General features: G+C 39.1%; 1 protein-coding gene across 8 annotated transcripts in view; it reads right to left on the minus strand.

The window, feature by feature from the left end:
* Nucleotides 1-21860, minus strand: part of cpeb4b (cytoplasmic polyadenylation element binding protein 4b) — a 38072-nt gene that overhangs the window by 7683 nt on the left and 8529 nt on the right. For 2 of the 8 annotated variants that reach the window (XM_082549447.1, XM_082549451.1), the window contains 8 exons: nucleotides 13850-13940; nucleotides 7405-7455; nucleotides 3851-3874; nucleotides 2584-2754; nucleotides 2207-2296; nucleotides 1727-1845; nucleotides 1447-1561; nucleotides 229-410 (listed from right to left, as the gene is read on the minus strand). In XM_082549447.1, coding sequence (XP_082405573.1) covers nucleotides 229-410; nucleotides 1447-1561; nucleotides 1727-1845; nucleotides 2207-2296; nucleotides 2584-2754; nucleotides 3851-3874; nucleotides 7405-7455; nucleotides 13850-13940 — 843 coding nt within the window. The remainder of the gene's footprint in view (nucleotides 1-228; nucleotides 411-1446; nucleotides 1562-1726; nucleotides 1846-2206; nucleotides 2297-2583; nucleotides 2755-3850; nucleotides 3875-7404; nucleotides 7456-13849; nucleotides 13941-21860) is intronic. The other 6 variants (XM_082549448.1, XM_082549453.1, XM_082549452.1 and 3 more) reach the window with 4 other exon arrangements.

The raw sequence follows: 21860 nt of genomic DNA on the forward strand, positions 1-21860 counted from the left end.
ACAGCAGTCATTTATACTCTTCTGTTCATATGCTAGATGATTTCTGTATAAAATGCAGTATAGTATGACTATATTACTCCAGGAAAAACTGTTAAAACTTTGCATCACCTTTGCGCAACTGAAAGAAACACCACGAGTAAGAGCAGGAAGCAAGCTGAAGAAAGGAGGGGGCCGAGAGGGAAGACAGAAAAACACTGAGCTTTTTTTTTTTCTCCTCTTTCCACTCACCCGTTTATCGATTTCTCCATGCTGCAGCTGTACAAAGCGAGCACTGATAGCAGCAATGTAGCTCTGCTGATTAGAGAAGGCGACCCGCCCCGCTCCCTTGGGGTACTTCAGCTCGGGGTCTGTGTCGATGCCAGCGTAGCAAACTCCACCGTACAGGCGGTCCATTATCATGGCCAACTCCACTGCAAAGAGGGAGGGTGAGGAAGACGCACACAAGCAGATCAACAAAACATTCACAAAAACAAGTTTGATGCACAGATGGAGACAGCACACCGACACAAAGATTGCAGGACACAGAAATCCAGCAATTACCTGTGTGGATACAGAGGTTCACATAAACTCATGCCAGTGTAACCAGAAAACACAAACACATACTTTATGAGAACTGTTCATCTGAGAGTTTAAACCATTAACGTGGACGGATTAAAGTCCTGCAGAGTTTCACGGGGTAAATATGAAAGCAGTGCCCTGAATTTACTGACCGTCCTTATGACTGTTTTTCAGTTTTTTTAACAAGCATGCAGTTTGTGGAAAAAAATCCCTGCAAGTTTACATTTCAGCTTTACTTATTACGACATTAAAAAGTCTGAACGTCCTTTTTAATATGTGGATTTTCTTAAAATGCAAATCTAAACCCAGTTATTACACACGGTCATAAAATATTTAATGCACTGCTGGGCCTAATGTCTTTGTTCCTTTCTAAAACGGCAGCACAGTGGTTTAAGACACAGTTACACAAAGGTGGCATAAACTTGAACACACAGTACACGTGACATTATTATCAAGGGAAAAAAAATATTTATTTTTTTTAACACTGCACAGTGTGTCATAGAGACTACTTCCTGAAATAACCAGTGTAGGTCAGTGTCTCTTTAGCCTCACCCTGTAGCGGGTCTAATTTTATAAGCACAAGCTGATCACATTTTGTCTCACAGAAGGAAGCATTTTGCTTACGGCTGATATTTCAACAGTTGGGAAAGAAAAGGAAGTAAGAGAAGACTACTACTTATTGTTCTCATTTGGTCATTTATGCTATAAAAATATTTAGACTACTGAATCAAAGGGAAGGGAAATAAGAACCTTTAAAAGGCTTTTGACAAAAAAACACTTGAGATGTAAAGCATATGCACAGAATACTCCTCAGATGTTTGTATTATAAACACTCATTTGTTGTTCATTCAGCTGGCGGAAAAATACCAGCATAAAAAAGAAGGATACCTGCACGGAGTGGGCGAGGAACTCCTCCCACAAAGATGGTTTTCCTTGGGTCAAGAGGTTGAGATCCATCCATCACAAAGTCGCTGTCATTCAGGTTCCATGGGCGGATCTGGACCTGTCACACACAAAACCAACAAGTGGGTTTTGGTTTTTTTTAGCTCTAGTCTACTAAGGGACTACCAATAGATTTAAGCATATTGGTGTGTGTGTGTGTGTGTGTGTGTGTGTGTGTGTGTGTGTGTGTGTGTGTGTGTGTGTGTGTGTGTGTGTTCCCACTGACCGGCTTGTCTTTGATGGTGGGGCTGGACACGCAGAGGTACAGCTTGCCATCCTCCTCGATGCAGGCATCGATCAAAGCCTGCACTGAGCTCTCGTCCTGGAACAGCAGGAAGGCATAGCCTGCACAGAACACAAGAGGGTTATTCTCGCTGCTGGGGCCGCAGAGTACTGACAGAGGATTGTGCTGGAATTTAGTTTGCTGATTACTGTGAAAGCATGTCTGATCACGACACTCTGCTCGCACAGCAGGAAGGCATAAGCTTTTACAAACATACAAACAATCTGAGCAGAGATGACAAATGCTTCAGATAACAGCCTGAAGACAAAACCAGATTGCTCAGATGTATAGATATCGATTGTAGCAGATTATCACTCATTGCTTTACCCAGGAATACTGAAGTCAGTTGCCAAAAAAAACAAACAAACAAAAAAAAAAACAGCATAGTGTGAACAAGCTGTGAATTTAAGGAATTTAAGATACCTTTGGGAGGAAAATAGGATTTGCTCTCAGCTTTGTGAGGCCAGTCCACAAACAGGTGTCCAAAGCGTCTGAAACTGGCTGTTATCTCATCTGAAATGAAAAAATAATAATAATGCATCCTCATCGTCAGCCCATAGCTTTTTCAAAGAAAACACCAGGGGAGATTTAGAGCAGAGGCCCTGCTCAGATTTCACAGTAAATTACAGGGGGGTGTACTGTAAGAAGCCCTGTGTGTTTCAGGCATGATTGCTTTATTTATTTATTTTTAACTTTTTACATTTTCCCTCAAGTTCCCTTGTTCTAAGTTTGATTACATAAAAGGCTAAAAGTAACCCAGGAATTCAATCCTTTTGATATTAATCATGTTACTACTGCACCTTCATCTATATCTGGGGGCAGTCCTCCAACAAAGACCTTGCGCGAGTAGCGTTCCACGCGCTCTCCGTTCTGGTGCGGAAAGCAGTGTGGGGAACCTAGGCCTGCGAGACCCTGGTCTCCACGTTCATCATCAGGGAAACCATCCTCTATGGGGAAGAGAGAAGAGTGGCCTGAGAAAGAAGAAGAAGGTGGAAAAGATTTATCTTTTGAAGAGAAAACTAGACATTTGTTTTGTTTTTTTAAAGAAAACAGTAAATCATGGTAATGGCACTACAATAAAGATGGCCGTAAATGAGCACTTTAATTTCATCCCTTTGTCTATCTGACCTCAATTCCTACTACTTTAATTTTCTTGATCTAACAACAGTAAACAAACCATTAACCTTTTTATCTTACTTACTAAAATATAACTATTTGATTCAAATTGGAAGAGAATCAGTTAAACATGTGCACGCAGAATGGAGATATTAGAGCCTGAAAGGACCACATCACAGTCTGACCGAATTAAATGTCCTTGATGTGTTGTTCTTTATTCCTAATTAGCTTCCATGAATCACACATGGAACTGTGCTGCCTGTGAACATAAAGGTTATCGCGCACACATTAGTCCCATCAGTGAGAAAGTATAAACACTTTCAGAGTGCACTGTGTGTGGTAAAGGTTAAGCTCTCCCTGCTCTATCCCTGCTCCTATACAACCTGCCCTGAGCTGCTTTATGAAGATTTATGAAGATTTATGCAAGGACGTTAGCCTTAACTGACAGTGTGTGTGCCTCGCCATGTGTCGGGCTCCTCTTGCAATGAGTGTAAATCAGGAATTACACTTTGCGCGTCTCCCTGCCTCATTAACTTGTAGCTAAGTGTGACACCGTCTTGTATTGTCTGAGTTAATCTTGCAATATGCAAGCAAAGATGGAGAAAAGCGAGCAGAGTGAAGCATAATGAGAGAAACAAAAACTTGAGGATAAAAGATGCACAAGATCACTTGACGACGAGTAACAAGGCTCGACACTAAAGACAATCATGCAGACAAACTCGTCACATCACTGCACGTATAAAAAAAAAAAAAAGAAAACAAGTTTTAAAAAAGCACAGGGCCATTCCAAAACTAAATGCACGTGCCCGTTAATGTAACAACAAACAAGCAGACCACAGTCAATAAAATCATAACACTGCTTAACATTACAAGATTAGTTAAACACTGAGGCTTATAGGGCGGGAAAATATGCTGAAAACGAGACATGATGTATTTGTGATTGCATTTTACCTCGTCTCCTGCTATAATTCCTGGCTGCATGTGGAATAAGGACAAATCAAAGAAGAGGATGTTCACAAAAGTCCCATAATACACATAATACCAATAAAAGTGCCAGGTGGTGCACGACAATGGAGAGACGATCCACTTTCAGCCTGCGGGCCCTTGATTTTATTAATCACCGATGAATCATAAACACCCTGTGGTTTTGTCAGCACACCGACTATCAAGCAGGTTTTTGTTTTGTGTTTTTTAATTGTGGAACTGTGCATTTTGAAAGGTTGCAGACAATCATTTTAAACTTGCTGTATTTTTTATAAAGGACACTTTATATAGACACGCTGTAAAGGTCACCTCGCTATTAATATAGCACTTTCAAAATAAAATGCTGACTCATTATGAGAAGGGGATAAAGGAGACAATCTAAAGGCGCACAGCTAAAAAAGGACATCTCAGTTCAACAGCAAAACATTTCTGTAATTCAATACAAGCCCTGGGATAACCTTTAACAAAGAAACTGAAGGATAACATGAAGTGTTACGCTACATGTATGGATGCTCTGAATAGGAATATTGACAGAAATGGCAGAAAAATTGAAACTTGAAAGTGAAGCACATCAGGAACATCTATCAAAAATCAAATGAAGCCTTCAATTAAAAGAGGGGAAGAAAATGAAAGAGGAGGAAGGAGGAAAAAGAAAATAATAAAAGCATGAATAGAAACCAGTTTCGGAACAACTGCAGCTTTGTGTGAAGTTAAGTGCCAGATATAATTATATGTTCAATGCCAGCCAAACAGCCGTGTGAATTATCCAGTTCACCTAGCTTGACTGCAAAGTACCAAAATTAAGCAAGTCTGCATAATTATGCAAACGGAAAGACGATGACGAAGACTTGATCCCAGGGCTGAACCTTAAACTGGATTTCAGGTCTAATTTAGCAAGACCTATAGCTAACAGCAAATGTGCTTTAAAACTGTAGGTCATATTTGACCTGCATGTGTGCTCCACACAGCATGAACCTGCAAACAGCAGGGAAGTTACAGCCTTTTGCCTGCAGCTCTTTATCTAATGGTTCACAGTGGCTGCTCCTGCTTGTTTCATTACTCCCTGCAATATTTCAAACCCATCTGTTATCCAAAATAAAATTAAAAAAAAAAAACATCACAGTGAATAATGGCATTAAGATACAAGTTCACTGATAAATGCACTGCACTTCCTGTGTGACTCTTTCATAATAAAAGTCAATTTACAACCTTTTTTTCTTCATTGAGCTGAAGAAAATGTTAGTTTGCACTAGAATGTTTTCCAGGAATGTAATGCTGCAAATAGATAAATATTGCCTTAGGCTCAATAAGTGTAAAAGACGTTTATTTATTTAAAAAATAAATAAAATTGAGACCTCTACTATAAGCATGACCTCAGTAATTTAGTGACTAAATCTGAACTCTCCAAGACATCAAATGCATCACTGAAGGTCAAGCAGCACTACCCCTGACAACAGCAGTTTCAATCTAGCCTAATTAACAGAAAGAAAATGTATCCAGTGTGTCATTATTCAAACTTTTCCCAGGGCAGTGGTTTCTCTGATGCTGACATCATTGCGGGGGGGGGGGGGGGGGGGGACTATACTGGCCTTGAGCTAAAGTGACAAATGTTCAAATGTGCACACTGGAGTGAACCAGGCCTCAACCCATGTAAAAGAGCAACATGGAGAAGAGCGCATGAGCAACAATCCTGGCCTCCCTCAGTGGATTTTCCAACCCAGATGGACATCAACCGGGGGGGGGCTACAAAGGCTAGCAATAGAGCCCAAGAGAGTCAAGAAAGCAGACTAAAAGGAAGCACACAGAGCTATAAGAAGTGCGTGAACAGGAGAAAAAGAAAAAATGGTCAAAGAAAATGAAAGGGTGAAAGAACAGGAGATAGGAATGCAATCTTTGTGTTCTTATGAGGTGGGGGTAGAGGGATGGAAGGGAGGGTTTGGCTAGTGTGCATCCTCTATCTGCTGCCTATCCGCTGGCACCATCTGTCTCGGGGCTTGATGACAGCTCCTGATCATGTGATCTTGCCATGTGACTCGGCAATCTTTTGAAGAAACTGCTGGCCTTTCATGTTTTACATCTTAGCCCCAAGCCCAGAAGCAAAAAGCTAAAAGGACAATAAAGGAAACTGTAGCGTACAAGGGCAAAGTAGAAGCCACTAAATTCCACATATCATGTGGACATGAATGGTTTGGTTTTTTCCTACCCGCTGAGGAAAGAAATAAAGTATAAAGCCAATTCTAATTTCGAGCTCCATATCTTATTTTTGAGAAGCACCAGGATTAAAGAATGCATTTAAAAGCAAAACAAACATAAGATGAAAGAGCCTCCTTAAGAAGCATGAGAACAGCAAAGAGGTTCATCTTTAGTGTAACTACCTATCAAACTATTTCTGGTATTTAGCAAATTATTCAAACCAAAGGCAGTTTCCCTTTCATTGCTGCTTTCTATCCACTTATTAAAGAGTGGTGAAAAAACACCATTTCGCTCCCTCCACTTGTCCACATTTCTCAATCCATTCTTTACCGCTTGGCTTTGGGGACTAAGCAATCTCAACAGTAACAGGTAGAAAGGGAAGAGCCCCACATTAGTTTCAAGCTAGGAGAAAGGGCACAAAAATATATGCTTGTTAGTTTAATTTCAAGCAGGCATGTGGGGATGTGCTTGTATTTAACTTCAGGTAAGACGAACAGAAAGATCTGCATCTCCACCTGCTATATTTAGCCTACCTCCCTCCTTTAAGATGTGCACTCTTCTCCAAGAATCTGACGGCATCTAAACACCCTACCTTTGTGTCTGCATAAATATCGTGGCTACTTCCTCTAAGAGTCACAATGGCACTCTTACCAACAAGTTTTTAACTGAAACCAGTCACACTAATGGTTACACACTCAAGATTACAACTGCACAAGTGTCTTGTGTCTAACTAACTCATTTTCCAATCATAAAATATGTATTCCTGCTTCTCTCAGTCTATCAGGGAGATCGCCTACTTTCTGATCCTGCATGCAAGGGGCAGGAGCAGCTGCTGCAATGAACAGTACACAGACAGAAACACCGCTCTTAGCAACAACAGCGGCAAACAACTAAACCTTCAAGTGCAGTTACGCTTCGCTAGAGTCGATACAATACAGGCATGCCATCACTCTCTCCCTCCATCATGGCACTGGCTGGGAAGCTATGAGGGACGTTAATGGAAAAGCATCCCATGTCTGAATGAGAGATTACTGCCATTTCCTCAGACTGATGAAGCCCACCTTGTTACGTCTCCAAAAAAACCATCTGAAACATCTGACTCTTCTTCACGTCGATCTACTGTCCACTTGTCCATTTTAACTTATTGGGCGTTTTTAAGCGATAAAGGCCCTTTTTTAAAAAAAATAAATAAATAAAATGAATGCCAGCTTGCAATAAATAAATTTATCAGAGATATCAGCATTTTATGATTTAATTTTTTAATTAGTTTGTTATTGCCCAGTTTGTCATTTTAGCAGACTCTTGAGTGTTTAGGTTACCATACGTACCATTGAGGGGAAGAGGGTTGTCCCCTCCTGGGTGAGGAAAACCAAGACGACCTACATAGGGAAACACAACAAAAAAATCTTTTGTTATATCATATAAACCTTCCTATAAAGCTATTATTATATTTTCACTGACCAGTTGAAAGAAAAATCTGTATTTTATTAAGAATATGAAAGATATAGTAATAAAATGGCTGTCACTAATGCGATGTCTGCCCTCCACACCAGCTACAGCCAGCTAAAAACAATGTGAGGCAAGACAGCACCACTAACACTATCAATCAGTACTTTGTATTTGGAAAAGGGCTGTTACCATAATAATCCTCTTGACAATTACAGCAGTGCACTAATTAAATTGCCGAGGGGCACTATTTGATCTATTCTGCGCATAATATAGGAACAGTTGGTGACTTTACTTTGTTATAAGTTTTTTTAAAGTGTTAATCCAGAGCAGACTTTAGCTGGGACAGCTATGACCACAACCTTTGTTACCGCTCGCTGCATGTTTCTCCTACATCTATGGGACATCAACTATCTCTTTCCCTCTTATCACCTCGTTATTCTCCAAGCCTCATGCTATAGATTTTAGCCATTTGCCAAGACCCTCTTGCATATGCACACACCCGCGCCTACACAAACATGTTATGATTCCAAACAAGCTTCGAAGTTATGCAAGGCCCACTTGCTGCAGAGGGATAATGACATGAAAGAGCTCAAATAGTACGACCATTGTTGAGTGGGTAATGAGTGCCCTGTGATTGGTGCATTCCAACGCCTTGGTCACATGGAAATGTGTTGGCTCCTCCCCCCATAGTTTGCCTAGAACTATGGGGGGGGGGGAACAGAAAAAAACAGAACCCCGACTCACAGAGCAGAGAAACTCGCTCGATGATAATATTCGACTGTGTAGCGCACCCATCATCATTATCTGAATAAAAATGCAATAAAATGAGTTCAGTTTAATCAAAATAAGCTCAAAGGTGGCAACCAAACCAAACTAAAATCCTCTGGACTACAATTCAGACCTTAGTGATGTGATGACACTAAGGTAAAAGTCCATCTGAGCACCACCTGCTATTCTGAATTTTAAAGGGCTATAATGGTCTCCGAGGATCACACGAGTAGGCACCATATCCCTGTGTGTCTGCAGGACTGTGCATGCCCGCTCTGTGAACCTGATTTGCATGCTCCTGGCTACATGTGAGTACAGTACTGTAACAGTTAAAGCACATGCATGCAGAGCACACAACCGGGGGGGGGGGGGGGGGGGGGGGGGGGGGGGCGGCGTGTGTGTGTGTGCATGCATGGGGCGGGTGAACAGAGGGATCCTTTCTGTCAGTCAGGACAATGCTGGAAGGGATTCAAAGCTCCTTGTACTGTAGACATTTTGTCTCGCCCGCTCCCTTGCTTCATTGCTCTCACTTTGTTCAATATGTTAAGCCGGAATGAGAAATTGCTGCCCTGCTTATGTGCATCTAAATGTGCTTGTGTATGAATTCTGCCACAGTTTGTTATGTAGATGCATGTATGCATGTGACGGAGAGAAAGAGCAAAAACTGGCCCGGAGAAGAGTCGCTGTAATTATAATATAATATTTGTTATGCATCAAATTATTGTCTAAAATTATTTACTTTTTGTCATCTTTCTTCAGACAAGCTTTGCAGACAACGGAAAAATGTAAACATACCTGACCACACAGAAAAAGGTTCTGAGAATGCCACTGAGTAGGGATGGGTATCGTTTAGGTTTTATCCGATACCGGTGCCAAATCAGTACTTTTGAAACTGTGCCGGTGCTCAAACGGTGCTCAAACCGGTGCTTAAAGAATGGAGAACACAAAATTGGTCCAAAAACCTCTCATGTTCAGCTGGTTTTTTGTAAAAAGATAACAATGTTAGCCTTTTCTGCAGCTATGGGGCATATATGGTATCACTCTTGGCTGGAAGCAGTGCTTAATCAATGGAAAAAAAACACAAACTTTATCCAAAACCTCTCATGTTTAACTGTTTTCCACTTTTTCTTTGGTCATTTTAGCCTTTTTGGCCAGGGTGAAGGGAGTATCTGCCATCAAACAAGAAGACAGCTGCATGTAGCTATGATGATGTTTGCTAGTTCACCTTACCTGCATTAATGTAATAACATGGTTAGCCTACTCAACGTAAATTACACACGAACATTAAGCTACTCACGCAGAGAAGAACGGCTGCTGCTGCATCATCATCCTCATCATTTCTGATACACTGGCAGGGCTAGGGGCCAGGACTCTCCTCTTCGGGGTTTTTGGGGGATATTGCTAACTCCGGGTCAGATAACAGGCAACCCACGCACAGTAGATGCGCTCGGTGTGAGGTCTCGCAGCAAGCTATCATACGGCGCATTTCTGGGCTTTTAAAAAAAAACGCTATGCGTCGCCAGGTGTTTCATCGGATTTGAGGTGTTACCTCCTTTGACAGTATCACAGTATCAGCTTAAAGCACTTGTTGCAGGCTGCTGAGTTTGCATATTTTGCTGTGAAGTACAGCCAGACTTTTGACCGCTTCGCCTTGGGCATTTTAATCTGTAGCTCTAAAAGAACGTACGTACCTGGACCCGCCTACTATCCTGGGAAACGTAAAATGATTGGCTAGAAGTGTATCACAGCTCAGGAAAAAAAAGCACCGAAATAAAGCACCGAAATGTGCGCTGCTTTTCGGTCTGGTTACTACCGTTTATGTCAGAACCGGTGCCATCATGGCACCGGACACGGGTACCATCATGGCACCGGACACGGGTACCATCATGGCACCGGACACGGGTACCCATCCCTACCACTGAGCTAATATTAGCATCAACGAAGCAGAGAACATCTACTTTACATGTATTATAGGATGTATACATATCATATTCTATCATATTTATAGGAAGTTGGGCTTAAAAATCACTTCTGCAAACCAGACTATGCAGTATTTTGAAATTGTGATGAAGTTATGTAAAGCAGAAGCTTTGTGTTTTTTAGAAGAGAATTTTGACTTCTCTTCCTGTGTTTTCTTGGATCCATCAGTGGAGCTAAAGCACCAAAACATGTTTAATGAGGCAGACTTCTAGTTTTCTTCTGCTAATACTGAAGAAACATTTACTAAGATTTGACAGCACAACATTATACCGCCACTGAGCCCGATAGGTCCGAGGTTTAAAGAAGTGATCTTACTGTAGCATCCCATACTTAAAAATTTATTTAAAACTTTTATTTTGTATTTATTCTGCTAATAAACTGATGTGTATAGTAAGCGTTTTTATGGAACATAAAGCTATGCATATATTACGCACGACATCGCTCCCATTTAGAGATTTTTTATACCACATTTTTACCTCATAAGAAGACTCCTATCAATTTCTGGTCCTTGACTTAAAACTTGTACAACCTAACAAAAACAACATAATCATTATCTAAGTCCTCTGTCCTATTAAACTACTATCAAATATAACAGTCAACTTTAACTGTATAGTTAGTTACCTTTTACACTTAGCCTAAAGCCTTGAGAAATCAAATGTGCTTCCTTTCAAACAATGATCATTACTAAGAACTTCAGCTCTATCCTCTTAGCCAACACTCACTATTGGCCACTGACTAACTTTTCTGTAGTCAGATTATTTCTGTGAGCGTCACCCTTTAAAACAATGATCATTAGACTCCTGTAGAATTAATTTAATATTCAATTTCTGGGTTATGATAACCGGTCAGCAGCACTGTTTGCTATCAAATAAATGTTTCCTTTTAATGCTAAGACCAATACTGTATGTTAAAAAGTATCATTGTTCTTGGCAACGTCTACACCAACATGTTAAAAAATTAGCATGCAACTTCTTCACACATTTTGGACCAAAACTATTTCACAACACTATTTTGCATGAAAAGCTTAGCAGCAGCGATCATTAGAAAACAACGACAGTGTCAGTTCAGTTCAGCGAGGGCTCTCCCATCTCTCATAATTCCCATTTAAATAAAGCCTAAGCCCTCATGAATCTCTCTGCATCTGCTTCTTAAAATTCATGAGAAAGAGGTTATACCTATTGCACCATGCTCAGCTATCCTTCAGTTCAGTTTGTACACTTTGTGTTTTTAAATCTGGGATGCCACGGAAGTAGCTTTGATTGAAGCAAGCAAGTAATTTATTTATATAGCACTTTCAGATCAGCCCCCAGTTGAACACAAAGTGCTGTACACTTGACATGCCAGAAACGATACATTGAACATGTTAAAAAATAAATAAAAAAATAATATAAAATAAATTAATTTAAAAAATAAATAAATAAGATGATTATTAAAATGACATTTAAAATAATAAAATTAGCACAAATAGCAAAAACAATAATAAAATAGTATAAAAATGATGATGAGAATTACATTTAAAACAACTGACAGTATTTATCTTATGGTTCTTTTTGCATTGCCCCTCAGTTCATCACCGTTTCTATGAAACAAGCTCACTTAAATGGACCCCTCTTCCTAAAGGCTCACTTTATGCTGATCGTGCAGTCATCTGTCAATATAAAAACCATCAGATTCAAAACAATAGTGGGTAAAAGTGCTTTTGAAAACTGCAACTTGTGGACACCACAAATATGTGCAGCAACGATGGCTATGGCTGGGCGTCTGTGTTTTGTAAATATTAAATTCATTAACTCCTTATTGTGTTATATAACAGTGGAAAAGCAGGTCAGTCAACTATTGCTATACAGGTCCATGGGAATCAACTTGCATAAGAAAACGCTAACTGACGTGGAAAACATCTGCCATCAGGGAATACCATATGTAACACAGCAAGTAGAATATTAACAGCTGCACAGGAAAGGCACCTCTCTGATGCAGTTTTATGCATGCTTCGAATCACACTGAGAGCATTTCAAAAGGTTTAGTCTTTTATTTTGATAAATGACCAGATTCTCTGTCATTTACATGTGTGGTTTTGTCTCCTCCTGACCTGCTCTGTACAGCCTGATATGGCTTCCAAGCAAAAACAGACTATTAGACACAGTTTCAAGCAATGCCATTTTAAATTCAGGGAATTTAAAATAGAAAGTAGCTCGTCCACAGAAGGACTGGTAGCTCCCCTTACGATAAGGGTTCAGATCGCGCGTACAGGTGTGAAATGTGTGTGTTTAGTTAGTTAGTTTGTTTGCTTGTTTTAATCAATTTTAAATCATGCTTTTTATTTGTTTTTGTTTCTAATGTCTCTGTAAAGCACTTTGAATCACCTTGTTGTTGAATTGTGCTATACAAATAAATTTGCCTTGCCTTGCCTAGAGCTGCTTGTGAAATCCACTGCCGTCAGCTCTGGCATAAGCCAGAATGCAACATAGTCTCACCCAGCTGCATTTGTCGCACCCAGAATAATCGCATATATGGATATGACAGAAAATGTAAAGAAGAAGAATAGAAGCCACAAGGAGAATTTTGTTTTTGTTTGTCTTGGTTTGTGTTTTTTATGATGAGTGGGAAGAAGAAAGAAAGAAAAGGAAGACAGAGGTGTGAGCTGACTGCTACACACTGTGGCCTTTCATAATATCGCCGATGATAGCACAAAAAGAAGACAAAGCCTCTACATGGCTGACCTGTGGAGGAGGTGAAACCTCTCTGCTAAAAACTGAGGCGTTAACTGATAAATTATTGTGTGTGAGCTGTTGTTCCTTTGTGCGGCCAAATAAGCTACAATCCATAACAAAGACAAGTGTTTAAAGGTAAAGCCTGCTTGCACATTAACATTTTTTTCCCTCTTGTATTGCACACCTTATATGAGGAAAACTGCCAAATGCAAAATAAAGAGTGTACTGCAAAGTGTTTGCATGTTATATTGTGAAACTCATTTTCAGCAAGATCAGTTGACATGCACTGAATAACTATTGCACACCAGCCATTTACTGGACAAATAATGACAAGATCAGTATCATAGTATGTGTGCCATCTGTGGGAAAATATGATGCATCTAAAGATAAAGGTCCATACAACTACCTCCAGCGCATCACAGGTTTTCTAAAAATACAGACATGCTAAATGGGAAGCATACACTTTCAGCATATACACTCATTTCCTGTACCGAATCCATAGTAAAAAAAGAAAATTCCCTGCCTATAGAATAGGGAAAAATGTATGGTTGCTGGAAGTTGTAGGCTGATGCTGGGAGACATCTGTCGCACCAAAAACCTCCTCGTTGGTCACAAACAGATTGAAACATATTGCCGCAACCAACACATTTCAAAAGGCGAAACCTTTATGCTGGAGACTCACTTTTTGCTAGCGACTGGTGGTTGTCAGACATTCACCAACCAGTGTCTAGGCCTGTGGCCTTCTATGAAAAAACAGCTCTGCTGTTAACGCAATGTCAAATTAAAAACAGAAAAAAGGAAGAAAAAAAAATGCTACTGGTCTGCTTAGTGTTTCATGATCTTGATTGACAACTGGCATCTTTACCTTTCAGACTGTCCTGCTCAGCTCTCATGATGTCAATCAGGGAGCTCTCCAGAGTGTTCATGTTGAAGCTGTCAAATGACCTGGTGCGCTCCTAAACAGAGGAGAGAAAAAAGAAACACTGTGTCACATTTTTAGCCTGCTTCAAAGACATGCAGTTAACACAACTATAAAAAGAAATGTGGTAACCAATGGTGTTAATTGTTAAAGCGGAGCAATGAAGAAATTGCCTTATTAATGCGACAATGACTTGGTTAATATCTAAGCTTGCCAAAGACTGTCTTGCCACAAGACAGACATGTTCACTCTTAACTTAGAAAATTTACACAATGGTGAAAACTTCCCGCAATACTTAAAGACTTTTGACCAAAAAGAGTTAAAAAAGGGGAACAGTCACATGCTTTCCTGTTTCTTCTCACCTCACTTGAGCTTGTTTCAAAGAAAAGACTTGACAGAAAGCTTTGTTTCTCTCAATGTGAGAGACTGTACAGGTACACATAGACTTAGTATTGGTTTAAATCGTTTTAAAAGTAAGAAATGAGAAATAAAAAAAGTTATAGCATTTTCTTGGCTCACGTTGTGTTCAGCTTTATTGTGTGGGTCCAGAAGGACTCATCCCAAAGTAGCTTAAAAATTATCTGTAGGTGTGTATCTACCAATGGGAAGAAGAATTAAATGTTGTTCTTTTCTTTTATTAAATCTAGCTTTTGCTCTCAGCAGTTGATTTCTCTCATCTTATAAGATGCTGTTATGTGCTTAATTACTATGTGTTTAATTCAACCCTAATTTCTTTTCTTGCATGTTTTTGTGTGCTTTTCCTGCTGTGCAACTTGCAAAGTAAACACAAGCAATAAACAGACTCGTTCAATGAGGCAACATAATGAAAGTCAAGAGAAAAACAAGCAGTCAAATGGAGCATGAGCCAAGCAAATTCCTGGGCAAAAGCTTTGTCACCTACAACAAGGGCATCCTTGGCATATCAGCCAGCCACACTGGATATAATTGTATGCACACACAAATACGTGTTAACACGCACACACCCATACGATGTGTATATACAAAATATTCTCACACTAAAAACATGTACCCATAAACAAACACACACACACACTCCAAGTGGCATGCTGATAAGGTTTCAGTGCAGACTCCACCTCAGCCAGACAAACTATGCAGTCTTTGTCAACAACTTCTAAAGAAAGTGATCAACTCTTTGGGTTTCCCTTCCTCTGAAAGAACCAAAAGTTAAATATGAAATAATTATTATTCGCATCTCGCTTTTCAATGTCTCATTGCTTCCTTCCTCCTCCTTCACCATTTTCCAAGCCATTCTCTAACAAATACCAACTTCAAAAGTAGAAATGCCTTAAAAAACCTTTTATATTCCTCATGCATGTGTCAGAGATCTCATACTTGACAAAGGCAGCAATTGTTCTAGCTAGAAGTTGTTGTTCATAGGCTGTACCCTATGACTAAAAAGTTTAGTCATGTTTATTCTCTCAAAACTTGGTCACGACTGAATATGCATGTCCTACTTTCAGTTTGGTATCTAGTCCATCGACTACTTGATTATTTAAGGGATTTTTTAAATGAGAAACAATCTCCAACTAATTTGTAGAGCGGCACTCAAAGAAAATCAACCGTTAGCATTTTGTGTAAATATGTAAAAACATAAAATAGATTATTACAAAAAAAAAAAAAAAAAAAAAAGACAGGAGAAGGAATGGCTGCCTAACTACTAACTGTCATGCTTCTAAAATAACAATGCCAGAACACACCTGATGTGTTCAGGTTTAACGCTGTAAAAACATCCACTTCAAAGCAATTGAACCTGACAGGATGATTGACAGATCAGACTTCCAAACCATGTCAGCAACGCAGTGTTAAAATAACAAAAGCATCAGTGTGAAACAATGTGGCCTGTTTCTTTTTAAACCTAATCGGCGGACAGTTCAGATGAAATGTGGAAAACTCTAAATCCAAATTTAAAAACTATAAGCAAAGTAAGCAGTAAACTCATACAGTTCAGGTGTAGCAACAGTTCGAATGTTGGTCAGAAAACTTCTGCCTCGAGAAAAACGGAAGAGAAAAGTGTTAAATAACTGAAATAAAGCATGACACAGAAACAAGTTCACCGTTTCAGACAAAACAGAGAAAACATCCTGACAACAACACTACATAGTCAGCTCTGCCCTGGGCCTGACTGATAATGGGCAGAGAATTACCCATCATGTCACTAAGGCTGCATTATCAGTCACTCTTTAAATTTACTATGTTGTTTCTTCAGCAGCAGCTATGCAAAGATCTCTGTTGTTAAACCAGCAACCAATTCAAAGCCTAACGGCAAACTGCAGGCAGTGTCAGAAAAGACTAAGAAATGTTCATTGTCCTTTGTGTTACCATGCTAAAAGGCTCAGAAGAAACACACCTATCCAAGTGAACTACACTTCAAGGGTTGACTAGGAGGGCAACACACTTTTTCTCTTTTTCCTCATTAATCTACCGTCCGGTGTCTGGAGTTGTTCACCAAAATTCAATATCTACTATCTGATCGGCTTGAAGAGCGTGGTTGGGTATCTGGCACACTTGGCTGGTAAAACAGCCAAACTTCCCAGCTGTAGCCAAATTTCTTACCAGCATTTGAGCTGACTACAACAGAAACAACACTGTGGCAGAACACACCCAATGCACTAACTCTCTCTCCCTCAAAACAAATATCAACATGGGGATACAGGCCAGATTGTATCCACCATTTTCTCATATCCGCTTCAGTATAATATGTGCACTTGCGCTATTGCCTAAGGACAAATAAGTCAAACACTCCAAGGCAAGGGAAGCAGAAACAGAGTCCAGGTTTGGTTTCTGCCTTAAGTATACAAGGGTAATGAGTATATTCCAACATGACGACAAATGCATACAAATAGGAAGCGGACAATGCTGTACGCATTTTTGGATTCGCACGCTTTGTGGCATCAGTTTATTTACCATCATATGTAGGCGGTGTAGTATGACAGGGTAATTCTATTATACTGTTTCTGGATAATACAAATTCATTATGTGGCTGAGATGGACTCAGTATGGTGGACTTGAGGCCTGGCTGGTTCTCTGCAGTTGCTAAGCATTAGCCTGGAGAGTGATTAATCATCAGATTTCTGCATCTCACTCGCTCTCAACAACTGGCCAGCTGTCCAGCAAAGAGCTTATCCCTGACAGATTGCAAGCATGCACAGATGCACGCACATTAGCCACAAGCAAGAAAAATGACGGTTTATATGGTAGTTCTTGTAATCTATGAACACGGCCTAATGCATACACTTAAATTTGCATGCAGCCCATTCACACTGCAAAATCATCTCTTGCAGAAACGTGTAACCCTGAAGCAGTCTATTTGAAGCTGATAATGTAAACAGTGACAGTGCAGGGTTTTTTCCTTTTACTATGCATGATAGGTGTGAATTGTTGGTTGTATGCAGCAAGGCAACCTTACTCTACCAGGCCCGGTGCCATTTGCTGTTTGTTTGACACTGAATTAAAAACTATGCACCAAACTAATCATTTAAAAATTTTGGACTATTATCCAGAATAAGGATTATGGAACACACAAAAATGGGCTTATTATTTATTATTCCATTACAATTACCTCTCAGATAATTTGACTTTTTCAGCCAGTAATTCTTATCAATCTAAAATTAATAATCAATTCTTTTTTTTCCCCCCCTTTTCTTTCTTTTTTTGTTTAAATTGGGACCTATGCATTGTCTAAGAAGCTTATTTGAAATGCTTGACAAAAGCGTACTGGGTCACACATGATCAGAAATTGGTTCATCTGTCATTCAATCTATGGTTCATTAAATTATGATATGGGTTAGCTTTACAACCAGTGCATAAAGTGCTGCACACAGCACACACTAGTTGCTTAACACTGACTGAAAAAGTAGTCTAGGTAGATCTGGGCTTTGCCATTCTGGGCTCCCTGGTATATTTACACAGAGTCAATTCCAATCAATTTTAGACATCTATAAAAAACAATGTCTATTTTTGACAGGAGATATTTATTTGGACAGGAGAGCCTATCATCGGCTCCGTCTATAACAGAGACCACCGACAACACGCTGCCTTTAATATCATAAAAGCTCAAGTCAAGCATGTTTGGAAAAAAACAAAAAAGCAAACAAAACCAGAGCTGGGCCTGGCTACCACTGTGTGACTGCTCCCTCTAAACAGAATCTAATCTTTAGCAGCACCAAACTGAGCAACCTCCAACAGATTTTCATGGCATGTAGAGTCATCAAAGAATGATTAAATCCAACATGCTGTGGGTGATTAACTCTCAACATTAATCATCAATGTCATCTGGCTGTTAAGATAAAATGGAAGCTGTGGCAGGGTAAAGGGATGCACAACATAAAGGCAAAAAAAGAGTAACTAAATTACACACTGGTGATGTGTAATTTGTCAAGGCTGTAGAATTTGGAGGTTATTTAATAGTTCGCTTATATTCAATTGTCGGAAGGTTGAGCTTTTAATTACATCCCTGAGATTTGTAAAAGATAGAAAGGCCAAAGAAGGAAGGTAGATACAGCTGTTAAAGAAAGGGGAGAGCAAAAGTGAATAGTGAGGTAATTCATCATAAAAAGAGGAAAAATGTAGTACAGGAAAGGGAAACAAGTTGTTCTTTTGACGCTTGTGATTATTTAATTATCACAAAATAAATATAAAGTTGATAAAACTCATTCCATCCATGTTTTGACAGGCAACACAAAAGTCCAATGACAATGAGAATAGCAGAGTTTGAGCCATATCAGGTTAACGTGACCTGCAAAGCGTAGGAAGAGCAGCAGGTAGTGGCACATGCGCTAATGTCTGGGCTCCTGCAACCACGTACAGTAGAACGTCAGGAGTATGAGCAAGCTAAAGGACAAAATGACACCAGAAAATGTTAACGAAAACTCATGCATTACAGAGCACGACACCCCAGAGGACACAGTCCAAGGCTCAGAAGACTGGGACAGAACGGTTTGAATCAACAGAAAAGTATCGATGCCATTTTTAGTGATTTATTTTCCATTCTTAAATGTGGATCCATTTTATTTATTTGGAACTGACCAAAGAATTTAGACATTTGTTTGCGTTCTTCTGTCACAGAACTTTAACTGATTAGATTGTCACTTTGTTATATACCTATTTCGTTTTAAAATGCAGATCAGAAATAAATATTTAAATCAAAATCAACCTTACATCATCACAAGTAAAAAGTCAAAATTATATACTGATCGATAGACTGACATTAACAAATTTCCCACGTGTGGGACTAATAAAGGTTATCTTATCTTATCTTATTAAAGAAAAGAATTGTGATAAAAAAAAATTTAAAAAATTCCACATTGCTCAGCTCTGGTGATTGTACTAAACAGTAATATTAACTACTCCCAGCTGCCAAAAACAACCAAATACACAGTGTTGTCTGAACAGTGTGTGCGTTTGGGTTTTAAAACAAGTGACAAAGGGAGGCGTTCAAGCAGTATTTGAACTGCTTGGGGATTAGATTAAAACAACTCACTTACTGTATGCATTCAGCAAAGCTACCTATAATAAGACACTAGGGCTGCTCAATTAATCGAATTTTAATCACGATTACGATCTGGGCTTTCAACGATCATTAAAAATGACTGAGCCGATTATTAGCCCCTCCCTAATTTATCCGCGACACCTTAAAGGCCGGTCCGTGAAAATATTGTCGGGCATAAACCGGTCCGTGGCGCAAAAAAGGTTGGAGACCACTGATTAAGAGGACCCGAGGGAAGCTCGGAAAGCTAAGCAGAAGTTATTTGGAGAGTGACTGCCGTTGGTTGAAAAGAGAGTTTAAAAAAAAAAAAACAAACTTCAGTGGTGTTGCACACTATTTTATATTATTTTTTTAAAGTCATTGTTAACCCTTTAAAGCCGGTCAGAGCAGCACGCTCTGTTTTGCGTAACTATTTTTAAATCCCTGTAGAACCTGAACCGTGTAAGCTAGCGCAATAATTTGTTTTGCATATGAAACCGGAGGAGTTGTACTTACATCTGATGCCATCAGCTTGTCCTCGGTCACGGTTTCGTTCCACATATAGCTTTGCAAAAATTGCATAAAAAGCGCTTGCAGGAACAAAAACATAATATTCCAGAAACACGCTTTGCCGTTCCTATCAGCTGTTCGTAACACTTCCCACAGTGAAATGATGCACATGCTGTTTTCTTTGCAAATCTGCATCATAGGATTGTTTTTTGTTTTTCCTGCAGTATATAAAAATTGCTGTATCTCCAAAATAAAACTATGAAGACACTCAAAATAAATTTCCTGTTGTTGTAAACTATTTTTTGCAACTTTATTGTATTTAAAGTTTTGAGGGATAAGCCTCTTAAATTTCTCCAAGTAGAAATATATGTAAACAAAACAAAAGCGATTTTCAATTTTTTTTGTAGTTTATTGCACTTTTTTGCAATTTATGTAATTACTATGGACTTAATGCATACATATTATTAAAATATGGGCTATAACAGTTGTATTGATGTATAGCAACTTGAAATGCTCCCACAAATGGCACTACAGCATGTAAAAAAAATAATATAAGCTCTGGTGGACTTTGTTCTATAGTAGGTCTTAAAGGGTTAAATAAATATCGTCAAATAATCGTGATCTCAATTTCAGTGAAAATAATCGTGATTATCATTTTTGCCATAATCGAGCAGCCCTATAAGACACCTGAACATAAACTTTCCTTTGTCAACTCTTTTTTGTTATATCAAATTTTGCTGAACACATATTTCAGTGACTAATTAGGGCTTATGCACACACGTATACACAAGTGCCCTTTCTTCCTGTTGCAGAGCGTCTGTCAAGGGCGTAAGAAGGGCACAATGAGGCTGTATGAGCAGGAGAGTTATGTGCTTGCCGGTGCACCGCTCATTAGTTAAAAAAAAAAGAAAAAAAAAAGAAAAAAAAAAGAAAGTTTTTTTTCTAATTTAACAACACTGTCACAAGGACCAGTGGTAATGGTTTTAACCTTGGGCTTCAAATGACCGAGAGAATTTGTCTGAAATGGCATGACAGTTTTCATGCAGAACATCACAGGTAGGCAAGGAAGGGTACCTGAAAGGCCTGAGGCTTATCTTTAAAGCAAATTTGTCAGTGTCAGCGTGATTGTGTACAGGAACCATAAGGTGTTGTGTTTAACACAGGAAAATGGGCAGGTCTACAGTTCAATTACCTGATACGTGAGTAGGGCTGCTCGATTATGGCAAAAATGATAATCACGATTATTTTCACTGAAATTGAGATCACGATTATTTGACGATATTTATTTAACCCTTTAAGACCTACTATAGAACCAAGTCCACCAGAGCTTATATTATTTTTTTTTACATGCTGTAGTGCCATTTGTGGGAGCATTTCAAGTTGCTATACATCAATACAACTGTTATAGCCCATATTTTAATAATATGTATGCATTAAGTCCATAGTAATTACATAAATTGCAAAAAAGTGCAATAAACTACAAAAAAAATTGAAAATCGCTTTTGTTTTGTTTACATATATTTCTACTTGGAGAAATTTAAGAGGCTTATCCCTCAAAACTTTAAATACAATAAAGTTGCAAAAAATAGTTTACAACAACAGGAAATTTATTTTGAGTGTCTTCATAGTTTTATTTTGGAGATACAGCAATTTTTATATACTGCAGGAAAAACAAAAAACAATCCTATGATGCAAATTTGCAAAGAAAACAGCATGTGCATCATTTCACTGTGGGAAGTGTTACGAACAGCTGATAGGAACGGCAAAGCGTGTTTCTGGAATATTATGTTTTTGTTCCTGCAAGCGCTTTTTATGCAATTTTTGCAAAGCTATATGTGGAACGAAACCGTGACCGAGGACAAGCTGATGGCATCAGATGTAAGTACAACTCCTCCGGTTTCATATGCAAAACAAATTATTGCGCTAGCTTACACGGTTCAGGTTCTACAGGGATTTAAAAAT

Source organism: Aulonocara stuartgranti (genome assembly GCF_965226115.1).
Source record: "Aulonocara stuartgranti genome assembly, chromosome: 10".
In the NCBI taxonomy this organism is placed as follows: domain Eukaryota; kingdom Metazoa; phylum Chordata; class Actinopteri; order Cichliformes; family Cichlidae; genus Aulonocara; species Aulonocara stuartgranti.